Raw genomic sequence first — 15,530 nt, forward strand, 5'->3', positions numbered from 1 at the left:
TATGATGTTGAACAGGTTTTAGCAGAACTTCCAGGGTAAGACAGACAGGGAAGAAAACCTGGCAATCTACTGCCAAAAATCAGCCAATGAAAACCCTACGGATCACAATGGTCCCATCCATAACCAGTCATGGAGATGGTGCAGAACTGCTCAACATTCCGTCCCGTTGTGCATGAGGTAGCTATGAGTTGGAGGCCGATTCAAGAGCACCTAACAACAGCCAGAGACTTTTCTGATGCATTATAAATACAACTGCTTCTTATATTAGAAATGTTTCAGGAACAATTTGTCTTTCATTTTCTGAAAACATAGTGAGTCTCCATCCTAAAGGGCTCAACTCACTTTGTGAGCAAAAGCCAGCATGAAAACGGGCCTTGCTAAGCAGGGACACCTACTTCTGTCACTCATTCCACAGAGAGGCTGGGGAAGACCCTTTTAGTCAATTTCCAACCACCATTTACTGTTACATATTCTATCAGGCCCCTTTCAGCTCTAAAGTTCCATCACTCTTTTTATGCAAGAGTTAAAATGAGTTAAAGTATTTAAGGCCCTAAGCCCAGCGCATGGTAAATTAAAGTGTTCAATAAACGTTAAACTATTAGCATTATCATAATTAGTAGTAGCAGTAAATGTCTTCTAGAATCTGAGTAGACAGCTATTCTGAAGTAATAGTGGCCCATTCTTCCTGCTTTCCTTATTTCGTGCATTTAAAAATTCCTCTCTATTCTTAGCCCCGTGGACACCCTCCTCCCCGAGACAGTATGGCCATGACCACAGAGTTGGGGGAACAGAAGCAGCTGAAAGAAGTGGCAGGGATCCCTCTGCAGGCTACAACTGTGGACAACTGGAGCCAGATCCAGAAATTTGAGGCCAAGCCTGATGATCTTCTCATCTGTACCTACCCTAAATCAGGTGACTGTGGGGAGCAGCAGCGAAGACCTCTGACCTGCTGCGTCAGCACGGGCTTCTCACATTAACTTAGAATTCCCCTTGATGGGATGTTTGCATTTATTCAAGAAAGTGTGCTCCTTCCTCTTGTTCAAGGAGGGTGTTTGCTCTCAAGATACCGAGTAACCCCGAGGTTAGCCAGGGACAAACCTAATGGCTTCCCAGGACCCAGCCAGGCTGTGCTCTGGCCTGGACTGCCCTTGGGTGGATGCACGGTGAGGCTTTGCTTCTGCCACTTCTTCTAACAGCTGTCTCCAAGGTAAAAAAGGAGAAAAAGGAATCCCAGTCCCTATGGAGACCCAAGGAAACCCTGGTGGCGTAGTGGTTAAGTGCTATGGCTGCGAACCAAAGGGTCAGCAGTTCAAATCCACCAGGCACTCCTTGGAAACTTTATGGGGCAGTTCTACTCTGTCCTATAGGGTCACTATGAGTCGGAATCGACTTGACGGCACTGGGTTTGGTTTTGGTTTGATGGAGATCCAAAATCCATCTCCAAAGGATGAGCTTTTCCGGGACAGATGTCCATCTGTCATGGCTCACAGGATCCTGACTTAGGGGAGGCTGTAGAAGCAAACACCAGTCATTCTCCAAGTTTCCTCTGATTACTCAGGACACTTCAGCAGCAGATGGTTTAACAAGTTTTTGCTTTTCATCCTTTCCATCTGGACCTCAGGGACAACATGGATTCAGGAAATTGTGGACATGATTGAACACAATGGGGACGTGGAGAAATGTCAGCAAGTGATAATTCAACACCGCCACCCTTTCATTGAGTGGGCACGTCCACCCCAGCCCTCTGGTAAAAGCTCCTATCACACTGACCTGTCTCCCTTCTTTCTCTCACTTCTCTCTCTCTTTCTCTGTCTTGTCTCTGTTCTCTCCTTTCTTCTGATTCTCTGTCTCTTTTCTTTCTGTCTTTCCTTTTTCAGTTTCTCTTGTTCTTTCTCCTTTTCTTCTCTCTTCTATGCTTTCCTTCTATTACCATATGTTTCTTCTTTTTTTCTTTCTTTTCTTCTCTTTCAACATATTATCAAAGATTTTTTGGCAAAAATGAATCACCAAATAAGGATATAGATTAGAGTCAGATTCTTCCTTATTTTCTTCTCAAACACTTCCCCTGGTCACGTGCAATTGTAGAATACACAAAGCACAAAATTGTTTATGAGCAATTTACACCCCACTTTTCTCCTTACCCCATCCCATAAAAGCCTGATACAACCAAGCAAGTGTCTGATAATCCGCAAAATATGCATTTGGAGACAATTATTTCTGTTCAGTAAAGTGGCCTTTTTTAGGTAATGCTCATCTTGGATGTTTACCCAAAAACTAAGCTCAGAATGACAATCTAGAAGGTGAAAGAAGCCATTCCAGGTGACTGGACGCTACAGGAAGTATTTTGCAGAACAAACATTTGAGAAAGGCTTACTTCCCTGTGTTTCAGCACTGCACAGACCAGTGTGATAGAAAACTGGTCATCTTGTAGCTACGAGCTGTGAAAACATAGTCAGTGCAACTCTAGCATTAAAGACTGGAGCAATTGGTTGACGGGTCTTACAAAGCTCTGACAAATGTCCTGAGATAGAAAAGTTCCTGAGATGATGCATATAAGAAACTTGTAACCTGGGCAAAGCTGTGTCTCCAATTTAGAATAAACTTGAGACTTACCTGCCAGCCTATCTGACTCCTCTGGCTCTCTTAGTTCCTGACTGTCTCCCAAGTCAGTCCTTAACTAATTGACCAATAGCTTTGCAATCCAGTACCTGGCCCCGACCCTGCTCTTCACTATCTCTGTGATTCCGATCCCATGTACAGTCTAACCTCTGCTTGCTTAATTATGATCTCACTCCATGTGTAACTAGGGCCTTCAATTTTTGTTTGTGTCTGGTCTTCTGACCCTCGAGTAGCAAGATGGCATCATGGCTAAGGACTAACTCATAACTCATTGCCATTGAGTCAATTCTGACTCACGGCAACCCTATAGGACTACCAGGGTTTAAATTATGACCCTACCACTCACTCCATGGCCTTTACCAAGTTATTTAACCTTTTAGTTTCCTCATCTACAAAATATGGGTTGAATTAGTGACTACCTCAAAGGATTTTTGTGAAGATTAAATCAGTTAATATATGTAAAACTTTAGAACTGCTTCTGGCACATAGTAGATACTATCTAACTGGGTATTATTAATTAACCACCTCTTTAAAAAAAAAAATTTTTTTTTTCAGGATAAGTTCCTTACCCCAGGACCCCATGTGTTCTTGAATCATACACACCCAGATTTTGATCTTATTTGTACATTCTGTCCCTGTCGCCATTGTTTTGCCTCTGACAATTTGAGAGATCAAAGAGAGAGAAAAAGCCTAAGCAAGATTTCTAATGAGGTATTCTTGGTAGTGTGGAGCAGAATTCAATCACTAAGTCAGCACAAGAAACTGGACAGAACTTAACACCAACAGCTACAGCATTATGAGAAATGAGAGTGACCAATAGCCCAGCATAACAAGTCAGATAGAAGCCAAGATGGTTCCTGGTGGACCAAGTTGCCCTGTGGCCAAAGAAGTAAGAGATTACAAACAGCTACAGCTTTAGGGTCTTTACAGCCACAAACAAACAAATTCTGGGTGGAGACTCAGCTGCGAAGTGGTTTAGTTTCAGAGTAGATAATCCCTAAACCACAGAGGTAAGAAATACCATTAAGCGGAGGAGGGTAGTTTCTAAAATACACTGATGTGTGTTAGTCATATATACCAACCACCTTAAGAGGGAATCTGGGATTGGATGATTAATGTACAGTTAAAAAAAAAAAAACTGCTGACACAATTAAAAAATGGACAAAGCACTTGAATAGACATTTCTCCACAGATGAAATACAAATAGACAATAAGCACATGAAAAGATGCTCAACATCATTAGTCATTAAACCAAAACCAAACCCAGTGTCGCTGCTGAGTCGATTCCAACTCATAGCAACCCTATTAGGGAAATGCAAATCAAAGCTACAATGAAATACCACTTTACATTCACTAGGATGACTGTAAGAAAAAAGGGGGAAAAAACAGAAAATAACAAGTGTTGGTGATGTTGCTGAAAAAATGGAACCCTTGTGCATTGCTGGTGAGAATGTAAAATGGTGTAATCTCTGTGGAAAAGAGTTTGGTGGTTCCTTAAAAAGTTAAACATGGAATTCCCCTATGACCCGGCAACTTCACTCTTAGGTATACACCCACAAGATACGAAAACAGGGACTCAAACAGATGCTTGTACACCAACATTCATAGAAGCATTATTCACATTCGCCAAAAGGTGTAAATAACCCAAGTGTCCATCAAGTGAAGAATGGAGAAACAAAATGTGGTCTATCCATACGATAGAATATCATTCAGCCATAAAAAGAAGGAAGTTCTTAGAGATGCTACAATGTGGATGCACCTTGGAAATGCTGTGCTGAGTGAAATAAGACAGATACAAAAGGACAAAATTGTACAATTCCCTTCATATGGAATATCTGGAACGGGCAAATTCATAAAGACAGTTGATGATAGTTACTAGGGCTGAGGAATGGGGGTGTGGGGAATTATTGCTTAATGGGTACAGAGTTTCTCTTTGGGATGATGAATAAGTTTTGGAAATAGATAGTAGTCATGGTTGCACAACATAATGTAATTAACGCCACTGAATTGCACATCTAAAAATAGTTAAAATGGCAAATCTTATGTCATATGCGCCTTGTTGTTGTTAGGTTCGGTCGAATCAATTCCAATTCATATCGACCCTATAGGACAGAATAGAACTGTCCCAAAGGGTTTCCAAGGAGTGGCTGGTGGATTCGAACTGCTGACCTTTTGGTGGGCAGCTGAGCTCTTAACCACTAGGCTACCAGGGTTTATAATATATATACATACAAAAAGAAAATATGTATATTTGTTCTTTTTGAACATATTCTCATACAGTTACAGCTATGATATCTTTATCATTGTATGACTGTAACTGGTTGTAGGTATGAGATTGAAGGAGGACTGGAAATATAGAAACCCTGGTGGCGTGGTGGTTAACAGCTACAACTACAAATCAAAAGGTCAGCAGTTCAAATCCATCTGGTGTTCTTTGAAAACTCTATATAATATATATTATATAATATATACTATGACAATAAAATCAAAAGCAAACATAAAACACTGGACACCATGGTGTGGAACTGTGCCCTACTTATTCAGTTTCCCACTCAGCCCTTCTTCCCCTCTAATATCTACAACTAGTTACAGTCATTCAACGATAAAGATATCACAGCTGCATGAGAATATGTTCAAAAAGAACAAATATCTGTGGGTTGTGTGTGTGAACTGTATATACATACAATCTAGGAATAACCAGTTCAACAAACATTTATATTCTGGGCCTCACACTACAAATAAGACTCCATAGTTCTACTTGCCCTCAATAACTTTATGGTCCCATGGAAGAGACAAATGCAGATTATACAATTACATCTATCAGTGGAGGCTTGTGTGTTGCTATGATGCTGAACAGTTTTCAGAGGCACTTCCAGACTAGAACAGACTAGGAAGAAAGACCTGGAGATCTACTTCTAAAAAATGAGCCACTAAAAATCCTACAGATCACAACAGTCCCATTCTGTTGTACACAGGCTTGCCATGAGTCAGGGATTCGACAGCAGCTAACAACAACAACATGTTACTTGGAAGTTAGCATTGAGCAATAGTGGGGTAGGGGAGGGGGAAGCATACGGCCAAAGAACAATTCCTAGAGAAGGTGATACCTGAAAAGATAAGTTCTCATTGCTATTCTTAAGTACAGGTCTATCTCAAAAATTCCCTGGAAGGCCAGAATCATGTTCTATTTAACTTTGTACTCCCACATAGCCATATCCACAAATATTGGTTTAGTAGGCAATTGCTGAATTAATTCATCCCCCCACAGCCATATGTCATGTGGCTCAAGTTCAGGGCGAAGCTCCTTGCACAGATCATAAAGGCAAACAGTGACTCCATTCATCCCCGTCTTCCCCTCCACGTGGCCTTGGGAATGAAACTGTACCCTGAGGAAGGCCTGCACTTCTCAACCTGGAGTCTAAGTGGCCTCGGCAATGTGCAAGGGAGAAGAGACAAAGCCAGTGAAATTCCCAGAACATTGATTTGAGAGAGAGAGAACACAGATAATTCACATAACTTTGGAAACACCGGTGGACTGTTTTAGGTGAAGTCCCAAACACACAGCATCCTCTCTGCCTCTCCTGTAGCAGTTCTTCAGCAGAAAAGTCTGGCGCGGAGACTAGTCTACATGCAGCCTTCACAGTCTTTGCAAGGCTCCCAATCATCTTTCCCACTGGTAACAAGCAGGCAACAACACCCTCCTGCTGGAAGAGGAGGGGTGTTGTTGCCTGCTTGTTACCAGTGGGAAAGATGATTGGGAGCCTTGCAAAGACTGTGAAGGCTGCATGTAGACTAGTCTCCCCAATTTGAAGACTAAGCCCCTTTTAGACAGTGGCTAGCTGCTGCCCACGAGGCATTAAATCAGTTGTGATTTTAAAAGACGACGAGAGCGACTAGCACCACTAGTACCAGAAGGGACGTTTACAAACCTGAAGAACTGGAACTGACAGTCTAATTCCACCTGTCCTTTGCCTTTTACCCTCTATGCCTACTTGTATTTCTCTCATATTTTCCATCTCTTTGACACTGTATATTGTGTTTGTTAAACCCTATTGCTATTTTTCTTTTCACCTATGTCCTCTTTAACCTTTTCATTGTGGGCTTTCACCTGGAGGTGTTTTATGAATGTTCCCAGTCTTTTGGATAGTCTTTTGTTCCTTGCCCATGTTTTCAATTCTCTCTTTTATTTCTTTAAACATTTTAAACCTAGCTACATATTCTGTATCAAATAATTCCAATTACTGAGGTCCTTGGGGGTCCAGTTTCCCCCTTGGATGTTTTTCTAATTCTTGCTCCTAGGGCTTGTTTCCTCATCCATTTTGTAATTTTGCATTGAGGGCTTTTGTTTCTCCTGCTCTTAATCTCACACCTGCCTTGGAGCCTTTCCAGTCAGGAGTAGTTTAAGGTAATTTCTGGACCAAGCAGGTACTGTAATTTCAAGACCATGCAGGACAAGGTTGGGTTATGAGTTCTCAAGGAAGCCCGTTTTTTCTGCTCCCAAAACCAAGACAGAAAAAAAAAGAAACTACCCTGTCTCTCTCATTCATTCACTGAGGTTATAGGCATTTGAGTTTTTCAGCTTAAGCAGAGGTCTCAGTTCCATCTCTTCACCTTATGAAACCCCAAGGCCTGGTCTCCTACCCACAGGCAGTCATTTTAAGGAAGACTGTAAGTTGGGGGTGGAGGGGAGGGGAGCCTGGTGGCATAGTGGTTAAGTGCTACACCTGCTAACCAAAAAGTCTGCAGTTTGAATCCACCAGGTGCTCCTTGGAAGCTCTATGGGGCAGTCCTACTCTGTCCTATGGGGTTGCTGTGAGTCAGAATCCACTCAACGGCAACGACTTTTTTTTTTTTTTTGGTAGTTTGCCGTGTTGGCAAACATCTTCAGGGCAGTTGACATGGCAGCCTTAGTTCACCTCTTCTCCACTGAGGTTCTCTCTTGATTTTTGGCCCTGGGGATGTTGTTTCTTTTCTGCTTCATAATGCACTTAAAAGGATATTCACTGTGTTTTAATCAGCATTTGCAAGTGTTTTATAACAGGAGAGTGCCTCATAGTATCTAGTCCATCATATTGCCAGCCTGGAGAGACTCTTGAAGAATAAGTAAGAACTAACCACGTGTACAGAGTGCAAAGAAGGAGGAAGGATTAAATGTATTCCAATGTTGGGAACTTTCCAAAAAATAAAATAAATAAAACCAAAGGGATTAGAATGAAGCGGATCCCCTCACTATCACCTCCAACTTCTCCTCCCATACTCTTCCTCTCCCCTCCCCCCACACACATACAGCTTAGGAAGCAGACTTGAAAAGCCACTGGAAGTACTAGAGAGTATTCAAGGTTTTCAGGTATAAGAGTAATATGGTCAGAAGCTGCTTAAAAGCAGCAATCATTTGAAGGCACTCACCAGCGCTTACATCTCAAGGCGTCAGGTACTGAGAGACCTAGGCCCTACCAATTGCAAGCGTGCGTCCTCATTCTCTTCACTGGAATCTGCAGAGATTCCCACTCCTTCTTAGGTGCAGGAGGATAAACCTACTCAGCAATGCTCAGACATAAACGAAGAACGCAGAGGGAAGTGGGATCAAGCTATTAAAAAGTCAACAAGCGGCAAGAGTACTCCCAGAATGAGAGGCAGGAGTATGGAGAGGAATCTTTTCAGTAGATTCCTTTCTCGCCCCCTCTCCACCCCCACCCATCTTTGGAAAACCAGACACTGCCAAGAGAGGGCCTCACCCATCAATCACCTCAGCCCAGTGCTCAAGAATCTGTAGACATTGTTTAGGATATGAGACTGTCACCTTCCAGACCCTCATGCCACACCAGAGCTGGTGAGGAGGAGGTCAGTGTAGGAGGCTGTTACCTAGTATAAACTGTTGATTTCGCATTAAAAATAAAATACCATTTTATGATCAGTTTTTTTATACTTTATGAAAATACCCTCTTCCATTTGGCCAGCCTTCCTGACCCTTTATGCAGAAGGGCTTTGTACCTATCAACTACGTGTCAGGGTCCAAATTAAATAGTGTCATCTAAGACCCATCAATATACTCCGGGTCCTTGCAGCTATTTTAATTCTCAGCTACTCTACTCTGCTCACTCCCTGGCATTATTTGCATAAACCTCTGATTCCTACACTGTTGCATGAGCTACTTAGAGAGCAAGGACTGTGTCTTCTTTATCTTTGTTGCCTTTTCCCCTAACCTCGGTTTAACACAATGATTGCACTGAGCAATGCCTAATAAACATTTTAAATGAGAGAGTACAAATCACGACTCACATGCCATCAAATACATATATTTTTAAAAATGAAACAAATGAATAAAATACTTGCCAGTACGTGTGGCAATCTGCTATAGAACATACCAGAATTTGAACTGGCTTGTTGTCAAGAAAGGCATGGTTGCTGGTCCTGGCTGGCTTTGCCTCAAACAAAACGTCACTTGCCCATTCTCAGTTTCTGTCTCCATTCTTAAAAATGACAGGGTTAGAGTAAATTAACTCTAAGCTCCCCTCCAGCCCTCAAGCTCTGTGACTCCGAAAAACTGAAGTTAATACAAGTACTCCCATTGTGAAATCCCAAAGAAAAATTATAAGACAAACCAAAAGATAGGTAGGTGATAGGATATTCTGGACAAAGCCTAGAACATAAGTTCCTCAGGCGGTACTTATGCTATGCAGACGTTTCTTCTTGCCTTATTTTACAGGTGTGGAAAAAGCCAGTGCAATGCCCTCTCCAAGGATACTAAGGACACACCTTCCCACTCAACTCTTGCCACCATCTTTCTGGGAAAACAACTGCAAGGTAACAAAGAAACAGTTTACTCTGTAAAAAAGGAGAGAAAGGATAGGGCTCAAATGCTGAAGTGTTGGGAAAAAAAAATGGGAAGGCTCCTTAAATAGAGCAGAGAGGAAAGAGTCAGTGAGAGAAAAACATTTAAGATTTTTTGAAACGGTCAACAGATGGAACCTTGTTCTTAAAAGGGACACTCAGCCTCAGCAACTAGTAGACTGTGGGCTCTCCACAGCAGGGATTTTATTTTATTTTTTCTATATTCTAGTGACTAATAAGTTCCTGGCATACAGAGGGCATTAAAAACATGTTTGCTGAAATAACAAATGACTGAAAGACTGTGGAAGAGAATGGAATCGAGGGTACAAACTGAGATGTTAGCCTTGGTTAAAAAAAAAAAAGAGCTGTGCTGCTTCCTCAGAGGTGGGAATGAAAGGAAAAGGATTCATAAAGATGTATTTCTGGGAGAGAAGAGTGAAGTTGAGAGGGTTTACATCAAATGATCTGAGTCTTTCGGTACAGTTGTATAAGGGGAAGAGAGCTTCCATCTCCAGGATTATGACAGACTAGATACCCTGAAACCCTCTTGCTATGAAACACCTAGGAATGACACAAAAAATATAACATTTATGTAACTGATATCAAAATAAAGTAAGAGAAATTCCTAAGTTCCAAAAATGAAGAGGAGCTAAAATTCAGAGAAATAAGTTGAGACAACAGCTGTCCTAGAGGAATTTGATGACCTCGATAATCAAGCTTTAATGACTACACAGGGAAGTGTCAATTCCTAGAGCACAAGAAACAAGAAAAGTGAAAAACTGAAACAGACCATCACACACACTCACGTAAATCTGGGACCACTAAAGGACGATATCCTCTGGGTGGGAAACAAAGGCATACCCAATGAAACCTTTCTGTTTTGATCTAGGCTCTCAACTCTCCTGAGAATATGTAACCACAGGTCTCCTCTCTCAACAGTTTGAAACTCAAATTTGCACTTCTTGCATTGTCCAAGAAACTGCAAGCTGAGAAATCAGCATAAAGTGGTCGGTCCCAAGTTGTCACTGCCCACAAGATGCCTGGCAAAAACATACACAAATTTTCTCAGGAAGGACATAGCTTCAACTTGTGTTCCATAAGATTCCCAAATGAGCTTGCCATTCAAAATTATGAAATGCACAAAGCAATAAGCCACCATGAATGAGGGTCTGCAAAAAGAATGGTAGAATTAGACTTCGATAATTTCCTACAATAAATTATCAGATGCAGGAAATAAAACACCTAAGAATGTTTAAATTGTGTAAAGAAATGAAGGACTGAATCAAAAATAAAAGAAGTAAAATACTATTTTTAAATATAATTATTAAATAAATAGAGCTTCTATAACAAACTGATTGACACAGTGGCTGCAACAATGGGCTCAAGCATGACAACAATTGTGAAGATGGCGCAGAACTGGACAGTGTTTTGTTCCGTTGTATACACAGGGTTGCTGTGAGTCGGAACTGACTCAAGATGGCACCTAACAATAACAACAATAATTGAAAGAAAATATGTAATCACTGAAAAAAACTCAAGGATAGGTTAAACTGCAGAATAGACACAGCTGAAGAGAGAATTAGTGAACTTGGAGAGGTAAATGGGATGAAAGTTTAAGGAGAGGAGAAAGGCTTGTGGCTGGTGTTGAGAAATATGATAGGGAGCAAAAAAGATTTTAAAAATGATTATGAAGCAGCAATGAAGTAAAAGCCAGAGCTATTAAAAAACTTACATTTTTAAGTTGCCCAAATCAACATTTTTTTACCCTTTTTTCATTGATGCTTTGGAAAGTTGGAGAAGAAAAAAATGGGTATTAGGACTTGGAAAACAGGAATGGGAAAATCAGGTTTTAGAGTAGGGTTTCTTCTCAATCTTGGCACTATTTACATTTGGGGCTGAATAATTTGGGGGGATGAGGCCAGTCAGTGCATCGTAGGATATTTTGGCAGTATTCTCATACCTGGCCTCTACTCAGTAGATGCCAATAACAACTCCCCCAATTGTGACAGCCAAAAATACATCCAGACATTGCTAACTGTCCCCTGGTATATAAAAGTACCCGCAATTGAAAACCATAATTTTAGAGTTAAAAAAAATAAAAAGCAGTGCATTGAAATGGCTGGCCATGAATCTGAGATAGTTAGTCAGCGAAGCCATGTTGGAATTGACAGCGTTAGACAGAATATGAGTTGAGTAAATAAGAGTCACAATAAAAGAAAAGGTCATATTTGGTTTAAGTGAAAGACTGGGAGGGTAGAAGGATATGCGGTTCTGTTCAAAATGAAATGTAAAGAGGTATTTTGCAGGTGCAGAGCTAAAGTAATTGAGGTTAAGAGGCCAGGGAAAAACAGTAACAGCTATTTTCTTGCTCCATGGCCCAAACTCTTAACAATGAAGCCACACTGCTTCTCAAGGAAACCAAGATGAGAGTGGCAGAAAGGTCACCAGCATTCATGCAGAAGTTTCTTAGTCTGGTAGCAGGTCATAGTTCCTAGGGAAAGACTGTGCTCCTGACACCAAGGAGGCAATCAGGAGTCAGGATGGCTACTGTGACCTGGTTAGAAATAAAGAGCAGGCTTAGCAGAGAGGGACGTCAAAAAAGGCTAAGTCACATTGCAAACTCAGGGAACTGAGCCAAATGTGTAGGATGTATCAACCTAAGTGAATTCTGTAAACAACATAATTTTTTATACAATTTTTCACCCACTTCTTCTTACCTCAAAGTTCCTTTATGTAGCTCGAAATGCCAAAGACTGTATGGTTTCCTACTACCATTTCCAAAGGATGAATCAAATCCTTCCTGATCCTGGTACCTGGGAAGAATATTTTGAAACCTTCATCAGTGGAAAAGGTAAAGGAAATCCTTCACACCCTGGGTTACTACACTAACTTAGGCTGAATCTAAGGAATCACACGTAACATTTTGGTTCCTTAGAATATTGTATGCCTCATTAGAAACATCCTACCATAGACTGGGAAGTTCCTGGGTGCTGCAAAGAGTTAACAGTCTCAGATGCTAGGCAAAATGTTAGAGATTCAAATGCACTCAGATGTCTGGCAGTTTAAAAAAAAAAAAAAATCAGCCACTGAAAACCCTATGGAGCACACCTCTACTCTGACACACACTGGATCACTATGAGTCAGAATCAACTTCATGGCAACCAGTTTGGTTACCAGATTGTGACTAGGCTGGCTGCACTCATAGTGTATCCCCACAGCCCTTAGCAAACATTTCAAACTCAAATTGAAAACCTTTAGTCTGGTCACTCAACCTATAGATTGACCCCCATTTCAAAGCATACTTCCTTTCCCAATATTAGGGCATATGTGATTGCACATATTAAACGTGAAGCTACTTTAGGTAGCATGTTGGGGCAAATTATCCCAGAGTCTGGCCCAATCTATATCACCCTCAAAATCAAATAGATCAGGACTCTAGGGATTTATCTGATTCAAAATTTGCTTTTGTCTCTCTACAATGCACTTCAGGAAAAGAAAATTCCTAATTATAGAAATATTTTGTATAATCTCTATGTAGACTGTTCTTTTTCTTTATGTTGGTTACAGTGCCTTGGGGTCCCTGGTTTGACCATGTGAAAGGATGGTGGAAGATAAGAGACAGATACGAGATTCTCTTCCTCTTCTTTGAAGACATGAAGAGGGTAAGTAAAGGCCCCTCAGAAGAAACCACTTCAGAGTCAGATACAAAAAAATCCAAAACTGTTTCAAGGCTATACTTCGAGAAGGGATTCCTGAAGAATTTAAGTATGTCCTTCTGATATCTTTTTCCATTCCAATTCAATGTTACCACAGAATCTAAAGCATGAAATTCAGAAGGTGGTGCATTTCATGGGAAAGAACCTGGATGAAACTGTGCTGGATAAAATCGTCCAGGAGACGTCATTTGAGAAAATGAAAGAAAATCCCCTGACAAATCGTTCTACAGTTCCCAAATCTATCCTGGACCAGTCCATTTCCCCCTTCATGAGAAAAGGTTGGTAGGACCTATTTATCAAATACTCAGCTTACCTAGTAACATGCTTCCTGCCTCTTAGCAAGAAGATATTGGCTTGTTATTAATTCTAAGACAATACATTTTGACTATTCAAAAAAATATGTTGCTAATGATCTAATGTAGACCGCAGCTCTCTGGAGTACTGCTCTGGGGTATGTGGTTGCAAGAAAATGAGAGTCACTGGAGCTAGCCGAAATAAGAGGGGCTTCTTGTGAAGATTCACATGGGGCAAAAAGGGAAAGGGAATCTTGTAGATAGCTAAGAACAGGAGCCACTATTGGTCCAGACCTTACAGGGACCCCTGTGTCTAAGAAACTCAGGACCTCAGCAGCAGGAGGTTGTGGCTCTTTGCTCTAGCTTTCCACCGCTTATATGTTTCAGCTACTCTCCACGTCTGGCATGTTTGTCTTTCTCAGCTGACCAACATTCTGACTCTCTACAATATATACCTTTTCTCTATTTCATAACCTCTTCTAACTTAGTTTCTGCTCAGAACTTGGTCTTGACCATGACCCAAATTCACTAAATATCATGATTTTAATTACAACAACTGCTGAGAACTGCCTTATTCACTTAATATTTCTTAGTTCCAAATCCCAAAAGAGGAATTCTGAAGGATCTGCCTTAAAATTTTTTAAGGAGAAACCCCCTTTTTTTTAAGTAAAAATGTAATGCATGTTGAACTTCAATCAATTCTTTTTGGTACAGTGACTCTGTGTATTCTTTCCATCTTCACTGTTTTTAGTGGTCTCATACCACAGTATGCACGTATCATAATTTAGTCAAATATTCCCCTAATGATAGACACTATTGTTATTGTCATTTCCAATTTTTTTGTCTTTATGAATAATGCTACAGTAAACATCTTTGTACATATGTTCTTATGCCCTGATACTTTTATTTTTTTTAAAATAGTTTTCCAAAAGAAGCATTGGTGGGACAAAGGGTATCCCTTCCCCACCTTTTGTTATTATTTTAATAATTACTGCCTGGTGGAAAATTGTATCTGATTCATATTTTCAAGTACACAGATCCTAAGTGTACAGTTCTACAAATTTTGGTAAGTGTATATATGCATATTGCCAGCACCCAGTCACGATATTAAACATTTTCATAGCCCCCGAAACTTCCCTCTCATGTCCATTTCCAGTCAGTCTCTAACCCCAGAAACAACCACTGTTCTAATTTCTATCACTATAGGCTGATTTTGCCTTTTCTTGGACTTTGTATAAATGGAATTATGTATTATGTACTCTCTTGGGTCTGGTGTCTTTTGCTCAACACAATGTTACAAGATGCCTCCATGGGCTGTGTGTCAGTAGTTCATTCCTTTTCATTTCTGTGTAACAGTCCATCCTGTGAGTGTACCCAGTGGGACGAGGTCATCCCTTGTTCACCTGATTTGGAAGCCCACCCCCGCAAAGGGCACCCTAATTCTTCTTCTCAAAGCAGAGAGCTGCAGGTGGATTGGTGTCCACTTGAAAGAGAAGTTGGGAAAGGCAGGCATGTTGACAGGTCATGTCCAGAATGGGCATTCCACTGATTTACTAAGGACCACCAAGTCTTTCCATTGGAGCATGACTAAATGACCCCTTTCTGGTCTCTCTTAGGAACTGTGGGAGACTGGAAAAACCATTTCACCGTGTCTCAGAATGAGAGGTTTGATCAAATCTATAGGGAAAAGATGGAAGGAACCTCAATAAAATTCTGCATGGATCTCTGAACAAAACCTAAATAAAATGTAGAAGCTACCTTCAATCCTTCAGCCTCAGCCAAAAGAAGTTCTGAGCAGATACTGTGAATGTATACATACTACAAATTGTGTCCGTGATTGTATTAATAGTATGTAACAATTTCCTTTTTTTTAATAACATGCCTAATGCTTACTTTCTCAACTATTGTCTCCAAAGTAAAAAATAAGATGGCTTAATAAACTAAGCAAAATAAAAGACTTGAGCACTGCAAAGATTTTTTTTTAACCTCCATTATTCTAACAAAGTTCATCTCCGTTTCCTCATCTATACAAGAATAACACCTTGAGTATAATTACATAAATATTAGGTTA

At 40.6% G+C, this 15,530-nt stretch overlaps 2 protein-coding genes across 4 annotated transcripts in view; one reads left to right on the forward strand and one right to left on the reverse strand.

Moving 5' to 3' along the window:
• The window catches only part of LOC111751558 (uncharacterized), a 360,216-nt gene that overhangs the window by 220,837 nt on the left and 123,849 nt on the right, over positions 1 to 15,530 (reverse strand). Inside the window, exon 5 of one of the 2 annotated variants that reach the window (XR_002786662.2) lies at positions 12,188 to 12,263. The exons of the other annotated variant lie outside the window; for it this stretch is intronic. The gene's annotated coding sequence lies outside the window, so the exon portion shown is untranslated. Of the gene's footprint in view, positions 1 to 12,187; positions 12,264 to 15,530 lie in introns of those variants that run through there. 2 annotated transcript variants of the gene reach the window in all.
• Positions 721 to 15,446, forward strand: SULT1C2 (sulfotransferase family 1C member 2). Of its 2 annotated transcripts, XM_064268592.1 has the most exons (7): positions 721 to 912; positions 1,622 to 1,747; positions 9,326 to 9,423; positions 12,175 to 12,301; positions 13,018 to 13,112; positions 13,264 to 13,444; positions 15,076 to 15,445. In XM_064268592.1, exons 1-7 carry the CDS (start codon positions 762 to 764, stop codon positions 15,186 to 15,188), a joined length of 891 nt encoding a protein of 296 aa, XP_064124662.1. In that variant the 5' UTR covers positions 721 to 761; the 3' UTR covers positions 15,189 to 15,445. The 2 variants fall into 2 exon arrangements, with proteins under 2 accessions (XP_064124662.1, XP_064124663.1); XM_064268593.1 differs by lacking the exon at positions 1,622 to 1,747 and having other exon boundaries at positions 15,076 to 15,446.

Source organism: Loxodonta africana, chromosome 15 (assembly GCF_030014295.1).
Source record: "Loxodonta africana isolate mLoxAfr1 chromosome 15, mLoxAfr1.hap2, whole genome shotgun sequence".
Lineage (NCBI taxonomy): Eukaryota > Metazoa > Chordata > Mammalia > Proboscidea > Elephantidae > Loxodonta > Loxodonta africana.

What these genes read in the sequence shown, in the direction of transcription:
- SULT1C2 (XM_064268592.1), top strand. Translation starts at nt 762, where the DNA reads ATGGCCATGACCACAGAGTTGGGGGAACAGAAGCAGCTGAAAGAAGTG. An exon ending in CTGTACCTACCCTAAATCAG is followed by an intron (nt 913 to 1,621) that starts GTGACTGTGGGG and finishes TCTGGACCTCAG; the next exon opens with GGACAACATGGATTCAGGAA. An exon ending in TTCCCCCTTCATGAGAAAAG is followed by an intron (nt 13,445 to 15,075) that starts GTTGGTAGGACC and finishes GGTCTCTCTTAG; the next exon opens with GAACTGTGGGAGACTGGAAA.